This window comes from Rhinolophus sinicus, chromosome 14 (genome assembly GCF_057876585.1).
Source record: "Rhinolophus sinicus isolate RSI-liver-muscle chromosome 14, RSI-T2T, whole genome shotgun sequence".
NCBI lineage: Eukaryota > Metazoa > Chordata > Mammalia > Chiroptera > Rhinolophidae > Rhinolophus > Rhinolophus sinicus.
In genome coordinates, this window is record NC_142514.1 from 26,387,378 (window position 1) to 26,403,509 (window position 16,132).

Here is a 16,132-nt window from a genome sequence, read left to right on the forward strand (position 1 = left end):
GAACATTCCTATTTAGCCTTAACAGCCATTAGAGAGCTGTAATCCACAAAATGATTCTTTACCACGTGTATGCTATGGAAATGGAAAAAATGGCAAGTGCCATGGTAATTACTTCCAGAAGGAAAGCAACAGCAGTGTTCACCCTAATTGACTATTTCTATCCCTAGAAGCAATGTTACTTTGTCTTATAGGCACAATGCAATGATTTAAAAAGATCTAGCAAAATCCTGCAACCTTCATTCATTTAACTTTCAGTAGTCCTGTCTAAAAAGATTACCAAACACTAATTTCATTCTACTAACTTCAATTTAAATGACTTTCTTCAAAGGCCCAGAATGAACAAGGGATACACAAAAATCAGGGTATCGTTCCTTCTTCTGTACTCATTTAGCTCTTCAACTATTTCTGTAATTACTTGTGTCCCTCCCATTATACCACAGTGCCTGGCCAGAAAAAGCACACAATAAATGTCTGCTAATGAAGAATGAAAGGAATCACTCATTTAGAAAATTTTGCTTCCAAATCCAGAGTATGAGAGGAAGTGCTAGAATTGCAGAGAGATGAATGGTCATTTTGCTTTGAAAACAGTCTAAGACCCAGTCAGTTACCTGAAGTTCTGAATGTAGGTATAATCCTCTTCTTTCTGCACTAGACGTGATTTCACTATTGTATCTCGTAGCCCAAACTTCTGCATTGTTAAAATATGAGCCTTGTCTGAGACTGTGATAGTGGAGGAGCGAACCATGTCAGTTATTTCAGATTTAGATTTAGTCTGTCTAGAAAAACAAACAAATAAATTGTATTTTGATGAGCCCGCCATGACAAAACACATAAAAATAAAGCTAGAAGTTTCCACATAAAAGCATCTGAGTCACAGAAGACTCGAGGCTAAAGCAAAACTAATTTGTTACAACACAGTACTTCCATGTGGAATTCATTACATTTTTTGTTGTTGAATGGATAGGACATTGGTTCAGAGATTTTCTGATAATAAATTCATAGCATCTCACACCAGAAAAGGACCTCGAAGAAAATCTAAGATAATCCCTTCATTTTTCAAATGAGAAAAATGAGGTCCAGCATCATCGCTGGCTCACCCAGCTGGACAGTGGGGTCCCGAGTATGGATTAGAACCCAGATTTGACAGTGTTCTTTTTGGACCCTAGTGTCTCACGTAACAAGACTATAAAACTATCCAGATCCTTTGACTTAATTCTACTGTATCTCAATTCCACAGGAATAATCCAAAATCAAAAGACAAGAAGAAAATTTGTTATTTCATAATTATTTGTGTATTTTTAATAGTCATACTAAAAGTTATTCAAATGCTAACATTTAAAGTCAAGCAAAATTTGACATATTTAATGAACAGAATCCTAATACTAGCTCAAGAAACTTTCACTGAAGATTATTTAATAAAATAAGATATATAAAACACTTGAAGCAATTTCTGACACTGAATAAGTGCCACAAAAGGGTCTGGTATTACTACTGTCATGTACATACTAATTTAGGCTGCGTAAAAATGTGTCTATGTATATCAAGAAGGCTCAAAGGTGAATTGAGAATGATAGATCTAGCTACATTTAAAGTTCAGGGATTGTTTATTGCTGCTTGAGTGAATGATTAAAATATTGACGCAAATAAGAAAGTTTTATCTTGACCAGATGATGCTGGCTATGATCGGTAGGGGGCACTAGAGTACAGCCTAAATATAACAGCATGACCAAAAAAAAAAAAGTAAAAATGGAAAAAAAGTATCTTCAGGGTCAGAAAACTCCTAAAAGAATGGGAGTGAGAAATCGAAATGTTTCTAATCCACATTTCTAAGTAGGGTTAGACTACCAGTTTCAAATTCTACATCTGCTACTTGCTAATTCCGGATATTGGGTGAGTTATATAACCTCTCTTCTTCACTTGTTTCCTTAGCTGTAAGACAAAAAAAATAATGGTACCTACCTCTCAGGTTAAAATAGATAATCCACGTAAGTGCATGGTGCCTGGCATTCACCGTAAGTGCTCAATAAATAGCCAACATTTCTTAGGCCAGCTACCCTGGGACAATTTACATCATGCACAGTAATGTTTTCAGTTCTCTAATGAGAGGTACAAATGAAGGGAAAGCTGCATTACCTTGTGAGCAAGTTTTCTGGTTTATCCTGACCCCGGGAGCTTTGGTCCACAAGCAGGCCTTTCCCATGTGGCCTCAAATCATCAAAGTGAGAACCACCTACGGGAAGGGGGAAGGAATTAAAATATACTTACATACACTTTAATATAGAGTCGACAGTTCCCCAAATCGTACTAGGAATTATTGGTAGTCCACATATTGCTCAAAAGCATAAAAAAGGTCTACGCTGGTATCTGGATGAAGCTTTCACAAAGCATACAAAGAGAAAACAAAAAAATTGCATCTGGATGTCATTACTGCTGAAAACGTAATTCTCGCAGTGAGTCTGACTCCCTTTTCATGGAGAGAGAGTGCATTACAGCAAGACTCAGCTGTGAAACCTACAGCCGTGAGTTCTGCCACCAGCTCTACTATTTGTTGACCTTTGGCTTTGGGCAAGTCATCTCACCTCTCCTAATCTCAGTAACCTGATCTGTCCTGCATTCCTCACAGGTTTATTGCAGGGATCAAATAGCTGGCATGCTGAGTAAGCACTCTGAAAGCCACACAACATATTATAAAATATATAATAGTGAACTGGTTACCATTTACTGTAAGCGAGACTTCATTTCCAAGGAAGAAAAGGGCAAGCGTCGGGGATCTAAAACTGGAAAGGGTCTAGAGCCCTTGAGAATGAGAAACGCTTGTCACTGTCAACAAATTGCCTTGAAAACCAGAGCCCAAGGACATGCAACAAAGAAATACTTTGGGGAAGTTGTTAAACCAAGGTCATCTGAAAAGGAAAATTAATCTGCTAATAGCTGCTCTGCTCCTTAAAAGCCAGATCTCTTGTCAACAGGGAACAGCATGAACAGGCCACAGAGAGATGCTGCTTCGATACACCAGTTACAAGGGGCACCAGAGGCATGAAACATCACCGAAGAATTTTGCTCTGAAGACTATTACTAAACATGGACTTTTCAACCATGCATTCATATGATCCAGAAAAAGCAAACAAACTTTGCAGTTGAAAAGAAAACACAATCAGTTGAAACATTACATTTGAAACACAATCATTTGAAAAATTATATTTCAATCCCTCCAACGAATTACTAAGGTCTTTCCATTTTGCTTCCTAAATGCCTCTCAAATCAATATGTCCCTACCCCCACTGTCACGATACTAGTCCAGGTTACCAACAACTTCTCGGAATGACTGCAAAAACCTCAACTGGTCTCCTTGCCTCTGCTCTCACCCCACTCTCTCTAACCAGAGGAATTTTTGAAAAAGGAAATCTGATGATACCACTTAAAACCTTTTCAACGCTCCCCATCAGATAAACCCAAACCCCTTAATACGGCTGCCAAGTCTCTTCCCAGTCAGGACCCTGCCCACCTCTGGCCCCCTACCTCCTTGAACACCATACTCAAAGTATATTAACGCTACTGCAGTTATACAACGATCCGATTAGAAACTTACTTCCTTACTCTGCTTTACACGGCTAACTCCTACCCAATCCTGTGGCCAAGGGTCAGCAAACTCTCTGTACAGGACCAGAGAGTAAATGTCCTGGACTTTGCAGGCCATGCAGTCTCAGTCACAATTATCCAACTCTGCGATTATAGTACAAAAGCAGCCATGGGCGTGGCTGTATCCCGATAACACTTCATTTATGGTCACTGAAAATGGAATATTAGATAATTTTCACATATCAAAATGTTCATCTCTTTTGATTCTTTTCAAACACTTCAAAATGCAAAAACTATTCTTAGTTCACAGGCTGTACAAAAGCCAGCAGCAGACTGAATTTGGCCCCCAGACTGTAGTTAGCCAGCCCCTGCTATAGGCCACGTCTTAGACGTCACTTCCTCTAAGAAGCCTCTCTGACCCCTCCTAGACTAGTCAGATGCCCTGACATTGGTGTTCCCATAACTCCCTGTACTTCTTCCATCACAGTCTTGATTGCTGTATATTGTAACTGTTTGTCTCCGCAGTTACACTGCAAGCTTACTGAGAACAAGACTAGATCTGATTTATTCTGCGCCACATTCCCAACCCCAGCACACTAGCCAGCACATTACAAGTAGTTAAATCACTCAACATTTCAGTAGAAAACACTGTGGATCCCGTATGTGCCTTATGTAAATATATATGAGGCATAATCAAACAATATGGTAAATGTCTAAATAAAAAAATGATTACAGTAAAAGATACATTGTCATTAATCCCCTCAAAATACTCCCCCTTGCTTCACACACACTTATCCCATTGTTTTTGCCACTTTCTGAAGCAGTTCTGGAAGTCCTCTTTCCTGAGTGTCTTTTGTTGCGCTGTCGTGGCTGCCTCGATGTCCTGCATAATTTTGACTTTGGGGAAGAGCCAGAAGCTGCACGGTGCCAGATCCAGTGAATAAGGTGGATGAGGACACACTGTAATGTTTTCATTGGACAGAAATTGCCGTATACCAGAGCGATGTGTGACATGGACTGTTGTTATGATGAGGATGATTGACAGCACACTTTAAAAACACACTTTTCTCAACCATAGTTCATATCTGACTGCATCAAACAAGTTAAAACTTGTTACAAGTTGAAACACTGTTACTAAGGTTTGACACACCACTTCTGGTATTGAAGATCCTGCCTTTCCTTTGGATGGCACTAGGCAACAGCATTCACCGTATTTTGTGACCACAATGGAAAGGCTCCATGTCACACATGGCTTCTGGTACAGCAATTTCTGTCAAATAAAAACATTATGGTGTGTCTTCATTCACCTTATTCACTGAATCTGGCAGGATCTGGCACCGTGCAACTTCTGGCTCTTCCCCAAAGTCAAATGACCATGACAGATAAACGTTTTGAATCGATTCAGGACATCAAGGCAGCCACATCAGTGCAACTAAAGACACTCAGGAAAGAGGACTTCCAGAACTGCTTCAGAAAGTGGCAAGAATGATGGGGTAAGTGTGTGTGAAGCAAGGGGGAGTATTTTGAGGGGATTAATGACAATGTGTCTTTTACTATAATAATTTTTTTTAAAAGATTCACCATATTTTTTTATCATACCTCGTACCTTCTAAGTTCAAGTTTGCAGCATGCTTTTAAAAATAAATTTTACTGGGGAATTATTGGGGAACAGTGTGTTTCTCCAGGGCCCATCAGCTCCAAGTCATTGTCCTTTAATCTAGTTGTGGAGGGCGCAATCAAGCTCTAAGTCCAGCTGCTGTTTTCAATCTTAGTTGCGGGGGGCACAGCCCACCATCCCATGTGGGAATTGAACCAGCAACCCTGTTGTTGAGAGCTCGCGCTCTAACCAACTGAGCCATCCAGCCGCCCCTCCGGAAGCTCAGCGGCAGCTCGTTGTCTTCAACTAGTTGTGGAGGGTGCAGCTCACTGGCCCAGGGGGGAATCAAACCGGCAACCCTGTTGTTCAGAGCTCACACTCTAACCAACTGAGCCATCCGGCCACCCCCATGCAGGTTTTTATATGGACATAAATTTTCAAATAAATATGTAGGAGTGTGATTGCTGGGTCATATGGTAAGACCATGTTTAGCTTTGTAATAAACTGCCAAACTGCTTCCAAACTGGCTGCACCATTTTCTATTCCTACAGTTAATGAATGAGAGCTACTGTTACCCCACATCCATGTCTGCAATTGGTACTGTCAGTGGTTTGGATTTCAGCCATTCTAATAGATGTCCCTGTATGCCATTCACTAACTCAAATACCTTGGTTCTCTAAGCTTTAGAGCTCAGTGAGACTAAAGCAAGAAAGGTAGAATCCAGTGGGGAATTTGGTTTCTAGAAATAATTAACCATCGTGTCATACAATTCTAGGAACAATCTATTCTAGTTTTTTACTCTTATTTTTGTTGAATACTGAAGACAATGGGAAGATGACCTGAAACATTCCAAAAGAACACTGCAGGGGCGGCCAGATGGCTCAGTTGGTTGGAGCGCGAGCTCTCAACAAGATTGCCGGTTCAAATTCCCGAATGGGATGGTGGGCTGTGCCCCCTGCAACTAAGACTGAAAACGGTGACTGGACTTAGAGCTGAGCTGCACCCTCCACGACCAGATTGAAAGACAACGACTTGGAGCTGATGGGCCCTGGAGAAACACACTGCTCCCCAGTATTCCCCAATAAAACTAAAAACAAAAACATAATTACAAAAAAAAAAACCTGCATGCAAATATTTATAGCAGCTTTATTCATAATCAAAAACTTCAAGCAAACAAGATGTCCTTCAACAGGTGACTGGTAACAAACTGTGGTCTAGCCATATAATGAAACGTTATTTAGCAGTAAAAAAGAATGAGTTACTAAGCCACAGAAAGACATGAATGAATATTAAATGCATACTGCTAAGTGAAAGAAGCCAGTCTGAAAAGACTACATACTATATATGACTCCAATTATATAACATTTTGGATCAGGCAAAACTACAGAGACGGTAAAAAGATCAGTGGTTGCCGGAGGCTCAGCGGGCAGGGTAACAATTAAATAGGAAACACAGGGGACTTTTCAGGGCAGTGAAACTATTCTGTAAGACTCTGTAATGGTGCATACATGACATTATCTGTGGGTTTCTAAACCCATATAAATTTACAGCACAAAGAGTAAACCTCAATGTATGCAAATTTTAAAAAATCATTTCTGAAGTCAGGGGATCCTGGAGTGAAATGTAGAAAATGACAGAAGAATCTAACTATATTGTAAATGTATGAAACAGCCTCACTGAAGGGTATAGAAGAAAAAGTGCTTACCTAAGTAACTTTCGAAATGAGTGGAGTGTAAGACTAAAGGCAGAAGGAACTGTACATGAATACTGTACTCTAGTTCATAAAGCTGTGAGTTAACAATTCTGACACCATGGTGGATTGTGGGAGCCAGGTTTCTCACTGTTGAAGAAGAAGGTTCCCAATAAGCAAGGGGAAGAAGTTAAAATGATTCGTGTGGTAATGGATTAGATAGAGTTGGAGATATCAATATACACTCATGTTTACCTTAATATAAATATAGATGGTCACATAGAGAAACACACACACAGAGGTAAGTATACACACATGTATTTCCTTGCTCTGTCAGCTAAGACGGCCTAGAAGCAAGAACACCCCGTAGCAACGACTGCACTTAATGCCCAGGTCTTGGTTTCTAATACCCTTCTCCAATATAAGGAACTAGGGCTCCTTGAGATATAGTTATTCTAGGAATTGGGCAATAAATAAAACAGATGGGCCTGGAGCATTTTGCAGTGCCAGAAAAGAAGAAAGTGCTCAAAACACACACACAAATAAACGGTACCCCCACAACAATAGGAGTATGCCCGAGGGATGCAGGAGCCAACTGACAGAGCCCCAATGGCCACAGTTAAAACAATGTGAGCAACAAATTAAAGTAGTATTGGATTATAATTCAAAGTACAAAATAAACAGCCACCAGTCCACACTGATAGAAATTATTGAATAAAAAAGTAAAGAGACAAATCTCCTGTGACGAATTCCAAGTAAGTTAGGTAAATACTCTCTCTTTAAGGGGGTGAAGCACAAATGCCCTCTCTTTAACTGTGGGTTGTACATAGTGACTTCCTTCCAAAGAGGACAATATGGAAAGGAGGGAAAGGCTAACTACCGGAGAAACCTGACCAGCGTGACCTTAACCAGGCGCTGAAGCTTCACATCAACAGTGATAAATGATGTTGTTAGTACACCCTTGATATGATGTGATGAGAACGATACTTTACCTCTGTTGTCTTCTGCCCAAAGCCTATAACCCTAGTCTAATTGTGAGAAAAGCACCAGACAAATCCAAACTGAGGGTTACTCTACAAAATACCTGACCAGCATTCCCTCAAACTGTCAAGGTCATGCAAAACAAGGAAAGTCTGAGAAATAGTCACAGCCTAGAGAAGCCTAAAGTGACATGACTAAAGGTAATGTGGGATCCTAGGTGGGTCCCCAGAACAGAAAAAGGCCATAAGGTAAACACAAAGGAAATCTGAAAAAAATAGGAACTTCAGTGAATAATAATGTATCAATAATAGTTCATTAATTGTGAAATGTGTGCCATAACTAATGTAAGATAATGATACAGGAAACGGAATGTGGGACATATGGGATCGATCTGTACTGTTCTCACACGTTTTCCAAAAACCCAACATTGTTCTAAAATAACCTTAAAAAAAAAAAGGCATACTGGGGACTGAAATCAAAATTCTTTGAAAGGCTTATCTAGTCGCTGTCTCACTTCCCATTCTTTTCTCAAGCCTCAGCAATGGGGTTCTCTGCTCTTCCCTACAGTAAGTCCTCACTTAATGTCACTAGGTTCTTGGAAACTGTGCCTTTAAGCTAAAAGACATATACAAAAACCAATTTTACCTGAGACTAGTTAATATAAACAAGAGTTAAGTTCCTACAGCATATTATGGTCACAAAAACATCACCCGGCAGCTCAGGGCACAAGGCGGGAACCCATCCCGGACAAGACGTCCTTCCATCACAGGGCCACCCACTCCCTCTCCTACTTGCTCAGACTGGGACAACTCAGACACATCAGTTCACCTCACACACACGTCATTGGGACGTGGAGGGAAACCGGCGTCCCCGGAGAAAACCCATGCAGACATGGGGAGAATGTGCCAACTCCACACAGACAGTGGCCCCGGTCCGGAATCAAATCTTTTGTTGAAATGAAATGATGTGAACAAAACATTATTCGAAGACTTGCTGTACTCCACTGCAATGGCTGGTTAAGGTTAATGATAACTTTCATGCTGCCGAGTCCAGTGGTCAATTCCCAGTTTTCAGCAAAGTCCACTTCAACCTTCTTGGCAACACTGACTAGATGACCACTCCCTCCTCTAGTAAACATTTTCCTTAGTCCTTGAAGGCTCCTCTTTTTCTCCACCCACCCAACCCCCCACCCCCAGGAATGACTCCAGGCAAGGTCCTGGGATGACCTCTTCATCAACAGCTACACTCTTTCTCATCTAGGTGATCTCACAGTTTTCAAAACCACTTCCACTGGGCAGCTGGTTGGCTCAGTTGGTTAGAGCACAGTGCTCATAACACCAAGGTCACCGGTTCAATTCCCACATGGGCCAGTGAGCTGCGCCCTCCACAACTAGATTGAAAACAACAACTTGACTTGGAGCTGATGGGTCCTGGAAAAACACACTATTCCCCAATAAAATTATTTAAAAACAAACAAACAAACAAACAAACAAAAAAACACCTCCATGGTAAATCTGTTCACTGTCAAATTTATATTTCCAGCCTGGACCTTTCATCTGAGCTCCAGATTCTTAGATTCTGTTTCCCCCTCCCTTAGTTTTCTTCATCTCAGTAAATGACATCATCATTCAACCAGCTGCTCCGAATTAAAAAAAAACTACGATTAACTTGTAACTCCTCTTTTTCCCCCTTACACTCACATCCAATTCATCAGCAATTTAGGCAAGTTCTACCTTCAAAAACATATCTGGAAGTTCTCACCAAGACTACCACAGCAGATATTAATTGTTGAGCTTCCACACTTACACTCTTAGGTTTCCAACTGGCAGCCAGAGTGAACTTAGAAGAAAAGAAAGTACACCACTACGTCAGACGAAGTAACTTCCCTGCGTCAGCCTTTAAATAGTTCTCTAGGCACTCAGCATAGGCTCTGAGCCCCTGAACAGAGCTGACCCGGCCCTACCTAACCTGGCCGCCGCGCCTCTGCCCTCACGTACCTTGCTCTATGCTCTACATCACTCAGTCTGATCTCGACACACTTCTCTGCTCCTGCTGGTCCCTCTGCCCGGAATGCTTTTCCTCCAGATCTCCGTTTCATTCAAGCCCCTGCTCAAAGGTCAGAAGTTCTCACTGATACCCCATCGAAGCAGGCCTCTCCACCCTACCTCACTCTATCCCCTTACTCTGGAGGTTCCTGAACTTTCTCGCTTCACAGCACCCTTACTGTCTCAATAATTTCTTCAAAGTGCCTCTAGGCCAAACGACAGACCTAACAGTTCTGTTTAAGTCGTTAGGGCCAAACACATGACTAAGTAGTTAAGCCCTAATAACCCAGGAGCAGTTTGAAAAAAAGACACATAAGTAGAAAGAAAAAAATATGTCTATTTCATTTTAAATGACCACAATTACTTACTAATGAGATGTGTGTGCCTGTGGCGTACCATACAACTTCTCAAACCCTGGAATCACACTGGACACCACACACAACGTTCCACATTGATTTTTGCATGGTACCCGATTTTGACCGCAGCAGCCACCAAAAAAACCCAGCTTCACAAAGATAGAACGTCATCAAAAGGAATGCAGTACCATCTAATGTTGAAACAGTAAATGACCTCGAGCTAGAAGTCTGGTGTTCCAAAAGATATCAAGCATCTCTGTGAGTACCTTCAAATTTTTAAATGCCCCCCAGTGTCTCTGTGAGTTCACTGCAGAGCCCCCAGAGTGCCTCGGCACACAGTTTGAGAACCACAGCCTTGCGATTTACATTTTTCCTTTTAGTACTAACACCACATGACGTCATATCTTATATGTATTCACTGGCTTATTAATGGCATTTCCATTAAAATGTAAGCTCTAGGAGGCAGGGCTCCTTTACGCTACTCCCCAAGGACCTGGCACAGCACCTCCTGCATAGCACGTACTGAGTGTGTTCGATGCGTAAAAGCCTCAGGAAACTCAAGCCGAAGTCTAGCGCTACCATTACTTTCTTGTGTGACAAGTTACTTCCTCTCTCTGGGTCTTAGTTTCTTCATCTATAAAGTAGGGACATTAATAGAAATACCTCAGGGGCCTTTATAATATACAAAGGCAAACTGAGGCATAAGAGCTCCGTTTCTGCATGTCAGTGCTTTCTAAAGGCTCAGAGTTTTGGATTTTTGAGTAGTTCCTATGAGCAGCCAGACTGAAAGCACAAGTGGTTTGTCCCTGTGGACTCGGCGTAGGTCCGTAAGTGGGCAGCGTACTGACTGGAAAATCGTCCTGCAGACCTGTATCTCGTCATCTGTTTCAGGACTCAGCCCAGCAATGACTGCAACTTCATTCCACACTCTATGTATGGAAATTTTAAGGCATGATTTGGGGATTTCCAGCCTCAGGCAGTCTTCTCGGAATCTTTTCTCTCCTGAATCTGGCACGGAAGGTGGCTGTCAGCAGCTCTTCACCAAATTGACCATCACACAGCCCCATGGTTCCCTGTCTGGCCACAGCTTCCTGTCCTTCCTCCTCTCCTGCTTCCTCACTCCCGCTCTGCCCTTTTTCCAACCTCAGACCTCCAATCCTTTGTCCCTCAGCCTAAGAGGTGGCGTCTGGGGTTTTCCCCTTCCTCCCAGGTTCAGTCACCAAGTCCTATAAGTCCTCTCTCCTAAACGTGTTTATATGTGGCCCTCTTCCTTACCCCATTGTCATGCCTTAGGTCAGACGCTGAATATTTTTGGAAACCACCGTCAGTGATTTCCCTCCCTCCATTCTCACCCCCTCCAATCCATTCTGCCAACACCTCAAAGAAAACACACATCTGAGGAGGCCATTCCTGTGCATAAAACCCCTCAATAACTTCCATCACCTTTGGACTAAAACCCAAACTTCTGAGAATTACATAAAAGGATCTTTGTAACTAGCTCCACGTGCCACCATCGGCTCCCAACTCCCTTCGCCCACCCCCGCCCCGAATCCAGTCACACCAAGAGGATTTTAGATGTTTCCTCTTCACCCCACCCCTGATCCTGGGTATATCCTAACCACCCCTCAATCCACCTTCATGTGGTCAACTTCAAACTCATCCCTCAAGACTCAGTGCAGGAGTCTCTGGCCCTCTGCTTCTTTTCTCTCACACACAGTACTGCCTTCTTTCAAGGCATTTATCGTAGTGGACTGTAACTGTTGAACTCTTATTTGTCTCACCCCTTTAGCTAGACCACAGGCTCCTGGGAGCAGGGGCTGATGTTTTTTCTTGTGGCCCCAGGTTACCGCAACATATTGCACAAACCAGGTAGTGAGTAAACATACTGAACAAAGAGTCACAGGGCAGAAGCTTGCTGCCATTTCTGGGTGCTTTTTTGATGATCACCTTTCATACCTACAATTTAAACCACTTCCCAGTAAGAGCCTACCTACTAGGTCAACCATAGTAACAACTGCAGCTTGACCTGGATTTATAAAAGCGCGGAAGTGTTCTATTTTTCTTGCGAATTCTGTGCATTGCACTGCACATCTTACAGAACCAAAACCCTTCTCGTGGGTCTCACTAAACAGACACCAGTGACCCTTGGGCTCCTTTCTGAGCCCGAGCAGCAGTAATGCCTGATACAGACTCACCACCCCATAGCTGAAACCTCTGGGGCCAAATGTATTTTGGAATTCAGAATTGGGGGGATTTTAGAAAAATAACATGTTACCTACACCATATATTATAACGCTCCCAGCAGAGTCTGAGCCAACACTCAGTAATCAAAACTTTCATATTTCCACAGAGCCATTTATGAGTAGTTACACTTAGTGGGATAAAGCCTATAAATAGTCTCATGTCAGTTCAAACAAGTCTTACTGCCAGACTGAGATGGAGCCAAACTTACAAAAAAATTTTTTCAGTCTTCAGAGCTTTTAGGACTTTAAAACTGCTGATAAAGGATTGAGGATGGTAGTGAAGAGCATGGCCTGACATATCTATATGCATCAGAAAGGACTGAAGTATGTGTCTATGCACATATATAACACGTTTACAAACATACATATAGTATACAGACAATTACATATACTCGTGGGAAAGTCTCGAAGGGTATACACCAAATGTTAATACTAGTCATTTCTCAGTGGTGGGATTTCTTTTTCTTTTTGCTTATAGGTACTTTCTAAGTTAGATAAAATAAGATATAAGATAATTTATAGAAGATATATGAAATAAGATATATATATATATATATATATATATATATATATATATATATATATATAAACACACACATACAGAGAGTGCCAAAAAATGCATACACATTTTAAGAAAGGAAAACTGTATTAAAATTGTTATACTCAATATATACCAATAACAAAAGATGAATACAAGTCACGTTTGACTTCTGCAATGACAAGAGGTGCTCAAAGTGGTTACCATCAGCGTCCAGACACTTCTGATTATAGCAAACTATTGCTTGAACAACGCTGACCAAAGTGTCCACTTGTATACATTTTTTTGGCGGCTACCTGTTGTAACTGCAGAAGTTAAACGTGACTTGTATTCACCTTTTGTTATCAGTATATATTGAGTATTACAATTTTAATACAGTTTTCCTTTCTTAAAATGTGTATACATTTTTGTGGCACCTTCTGTGTATATCTCATAGGCTTTGGAGTCAGACTTATGTTCCATTTCTGGCCCTGCCACTTACTAGATGTATGACCCTGAGTAAGTTAACTAACTTCTCTCAGCTTCTACTTCCTCAAGTGAAGATAACAGTATCTGCCTCATACGGTTGATACAGTTGCTGTCTTTCTTCCCTATGGTTAACTCAGTGCTATCCCAAGCTGCATGGCCAAAAGGTGCCCTAGAAGCTAAACCAGATCTGTTGAAGGCCCAGATCTACAAAACAAAGACAGGAGGCAAGGCCTCAATTTCAGGGTCTTGTAGCCAGGCATACTACTGACTTGGGGTCTGGGCTTTTTCCAAAACATGGCATCACATAAGGAAATAAAGTAAATTCAAACCAAAATCCAAATACCCCATTTCTTCTGGTAATCGTCCAAGACGCAACAACATTATTTCTTAATTCAATTGCTCCTTCTGTCTCCTCCTCTTGCTCTGTTCCCACTGCAGGTCCCATAGTTATTTGTAGGTATTCCCCAAGATCTAGAGCAATAGCACTTTCAGTGATGATGAAAACGTCTTATAACCGCACTGCCCCAAATAGTAGCCACTAGCCACACTTGAGTACTTAAAAATGTGGCCACAGCGAATGAGAAACTGAGCTTTTATTTACCCAGCCACATGTGGCTACATATTGGACAGTACAGATCTACACCTTGTTCTTTATCTTCTATAAGAATCATCGGTAAAGGGGGTCAAATATATGGTGATGGGAGGAGATTTGACTTTGGGTAATGAACACACATGCAATACAGATGATGTATTATAGAACTGTACATTTGAAACCTATATAATTGTATTAACCAATGTCGCCCCAATAAATGTAAAACAAAAAAGGAATCATCAGACACAGTCAATTCTAAATGGAGCTGTCCAACTCTGCCTGAATTCAGTCCCTCCAGTTTTCACTGGGCATTTCTACACGATGTTCTCTGCACAGATGGGTCCCAGGTAAAGCCATGCTTTGACTTCTGGGCTCTCCCTTCCATCACCAGCACCATCGCTCTCCCGGGCAGCCAGGTTTGCAATCCTGCCATCGGCTCACCCCTCTCCTCACCCCCAGAGCCAGTCAGTCATCTCTCTTCCTTCTCACAGCTGCCTTCCTCCAGGTCATCCTCTCCTCACTTACTACCTCAAAGTCTCCCAACTAAGAGAACTTCCCACTTCTCCCTACCCAATTCAGTCTCTGGACTTGGCCAGATTAAACTCTGATTTCAACTCTCCCCGCTCTAAACCTTTCAGTATTACACCACTGCCTGCAGGTGAAGATCCAAACAGGCTGGACTGGCATATGAGGCCCTTTCCAAACTAGCCCTCCCCTCTCTCACCAATCCACCACCCAAAGACAATAGCCCAATCTCAACAGACCGGTTCCTCATGCACGCCACCCTTCCTTACTCCTGCCTCCACATGAAATCCCTCCTACTTTCTGGCCACCTCTCCTTCGAGGCCCAGCCTCAACTCCTACCCTACGTCCTCCTTCACAAGGCACTCCCAACCACACTAGTCCTCGGGTAGTCGTTCCTCTGAATTCTGTAGGCCTTCTTGTCCATATAACTTGTTTGGCACTTTAAGAGAAATTAGTGTTTGGGAAAAAGCTTTGGGCTTTGGAATACAATAGACCTGGCGATTTTACTGGCCCCATCCACTACCCTAGTGAAACCTCAAGCAAATTACTTAATTTGTTTCCTCATTTGCACAACGAGGATAATACTACCCAACTTACAGAGAGGACAAAAGAATAAACAAATGGAATTTAAATGAGTCAAGGGTCTAGCAGCACATTGCCTGGTACACAATAGACCAGGACCGGTTTGTGCTTTTCCCTCTGCTGCAGCACTGCTCACCTCCCACTGCTTTGATTATAGTAACTATCATGTATCGAGCATTCCCGCGTTATCTCTGATCATGGGCCTCCTTTGACAAATGCGGTTCTTGAGGCCCAGAGCAGATAGCAGACATGCCCAAGGACAATTAAAACCCAGATCCGCTCCACTCCACAGCCTCCCCTTTTGCAAACAGGAGTACATCTTCAATGAAACTATAAATTCTTAGGGGTAAGTACTAGCTGAATAGCAGGACTGAGTGTGTCTGGATAACAAAGCAAAAGCACCACCATGGTCTGCACAGGATGCGTGGGTGTGTGGCTGTCATTGCTGGGTGGAGGTCACATCCTACCCTCCTTGAGCTGCTACTAGACAGGTCTAGGAGGAGGTAGGGATCCCTTCCTATCTTCTCAGTCACTGGCCTTTGCATTCCACTTCCAGCACGCTAGAAGAACCTGCAAAACCATGCGAGCAAAATGCCAACAATTCAAACTGGCAGGAGTAAGTGGGTTAGTTCAATGACACCGTACTGTGTACACACCACCAGGGAGCCATCCTATAGGCTCTCTCAGTCTAAGACAGGGCAACACATACCAGAAAGAGATACATTCAATTCACGGGGAGAGAAATAGATCCAGATCCAATTACCCAAAACCCAAGTCAGGCCGTGTTCATTTTGACAATGACAGTAATATTATCATGAATAATATTAATAGAAAATACTTAAGGCTTACTACATGACAGGCATGGCTTTAATAATCACTTTCCGTATATTAATCTTCACAACTACTCCATGAGGTAGGTACTACTATTATCTGCAC

The 16,132-nt window shown here is 42.1% G+C and overlaps 1 protein-coding gene across 3 annotated transcripts in view; it reads right to left on the reverse strand.

The window, feature by feature from the left end:
- INPP5B (inositol polyphosphate-5-phosphatase B) overlaps positions 1-16,132 on the reverse strand; it is a 44,994-nt gene that overhangs the window by 16,105 nt on the left and 12,757 nt on the right. For all 3 annotated transcript variants that reach the window (XM_088791031.1, XM_074334420.2, XM_088791032.1), the window contains 2 exons: positions 2,134-2,230; positions 609-776 (listed from right to left, as the gene is read on the reverse strand). In XM_088791031.1, the coding sequence (XP_088647157.1) occupies positions 609-776; positions 2,134-2,230 (265 nt within the window). The remainder of the gene's footprint in view (positions 1-608; positions 777-2,133; positions 2,231-16,132) is intronic.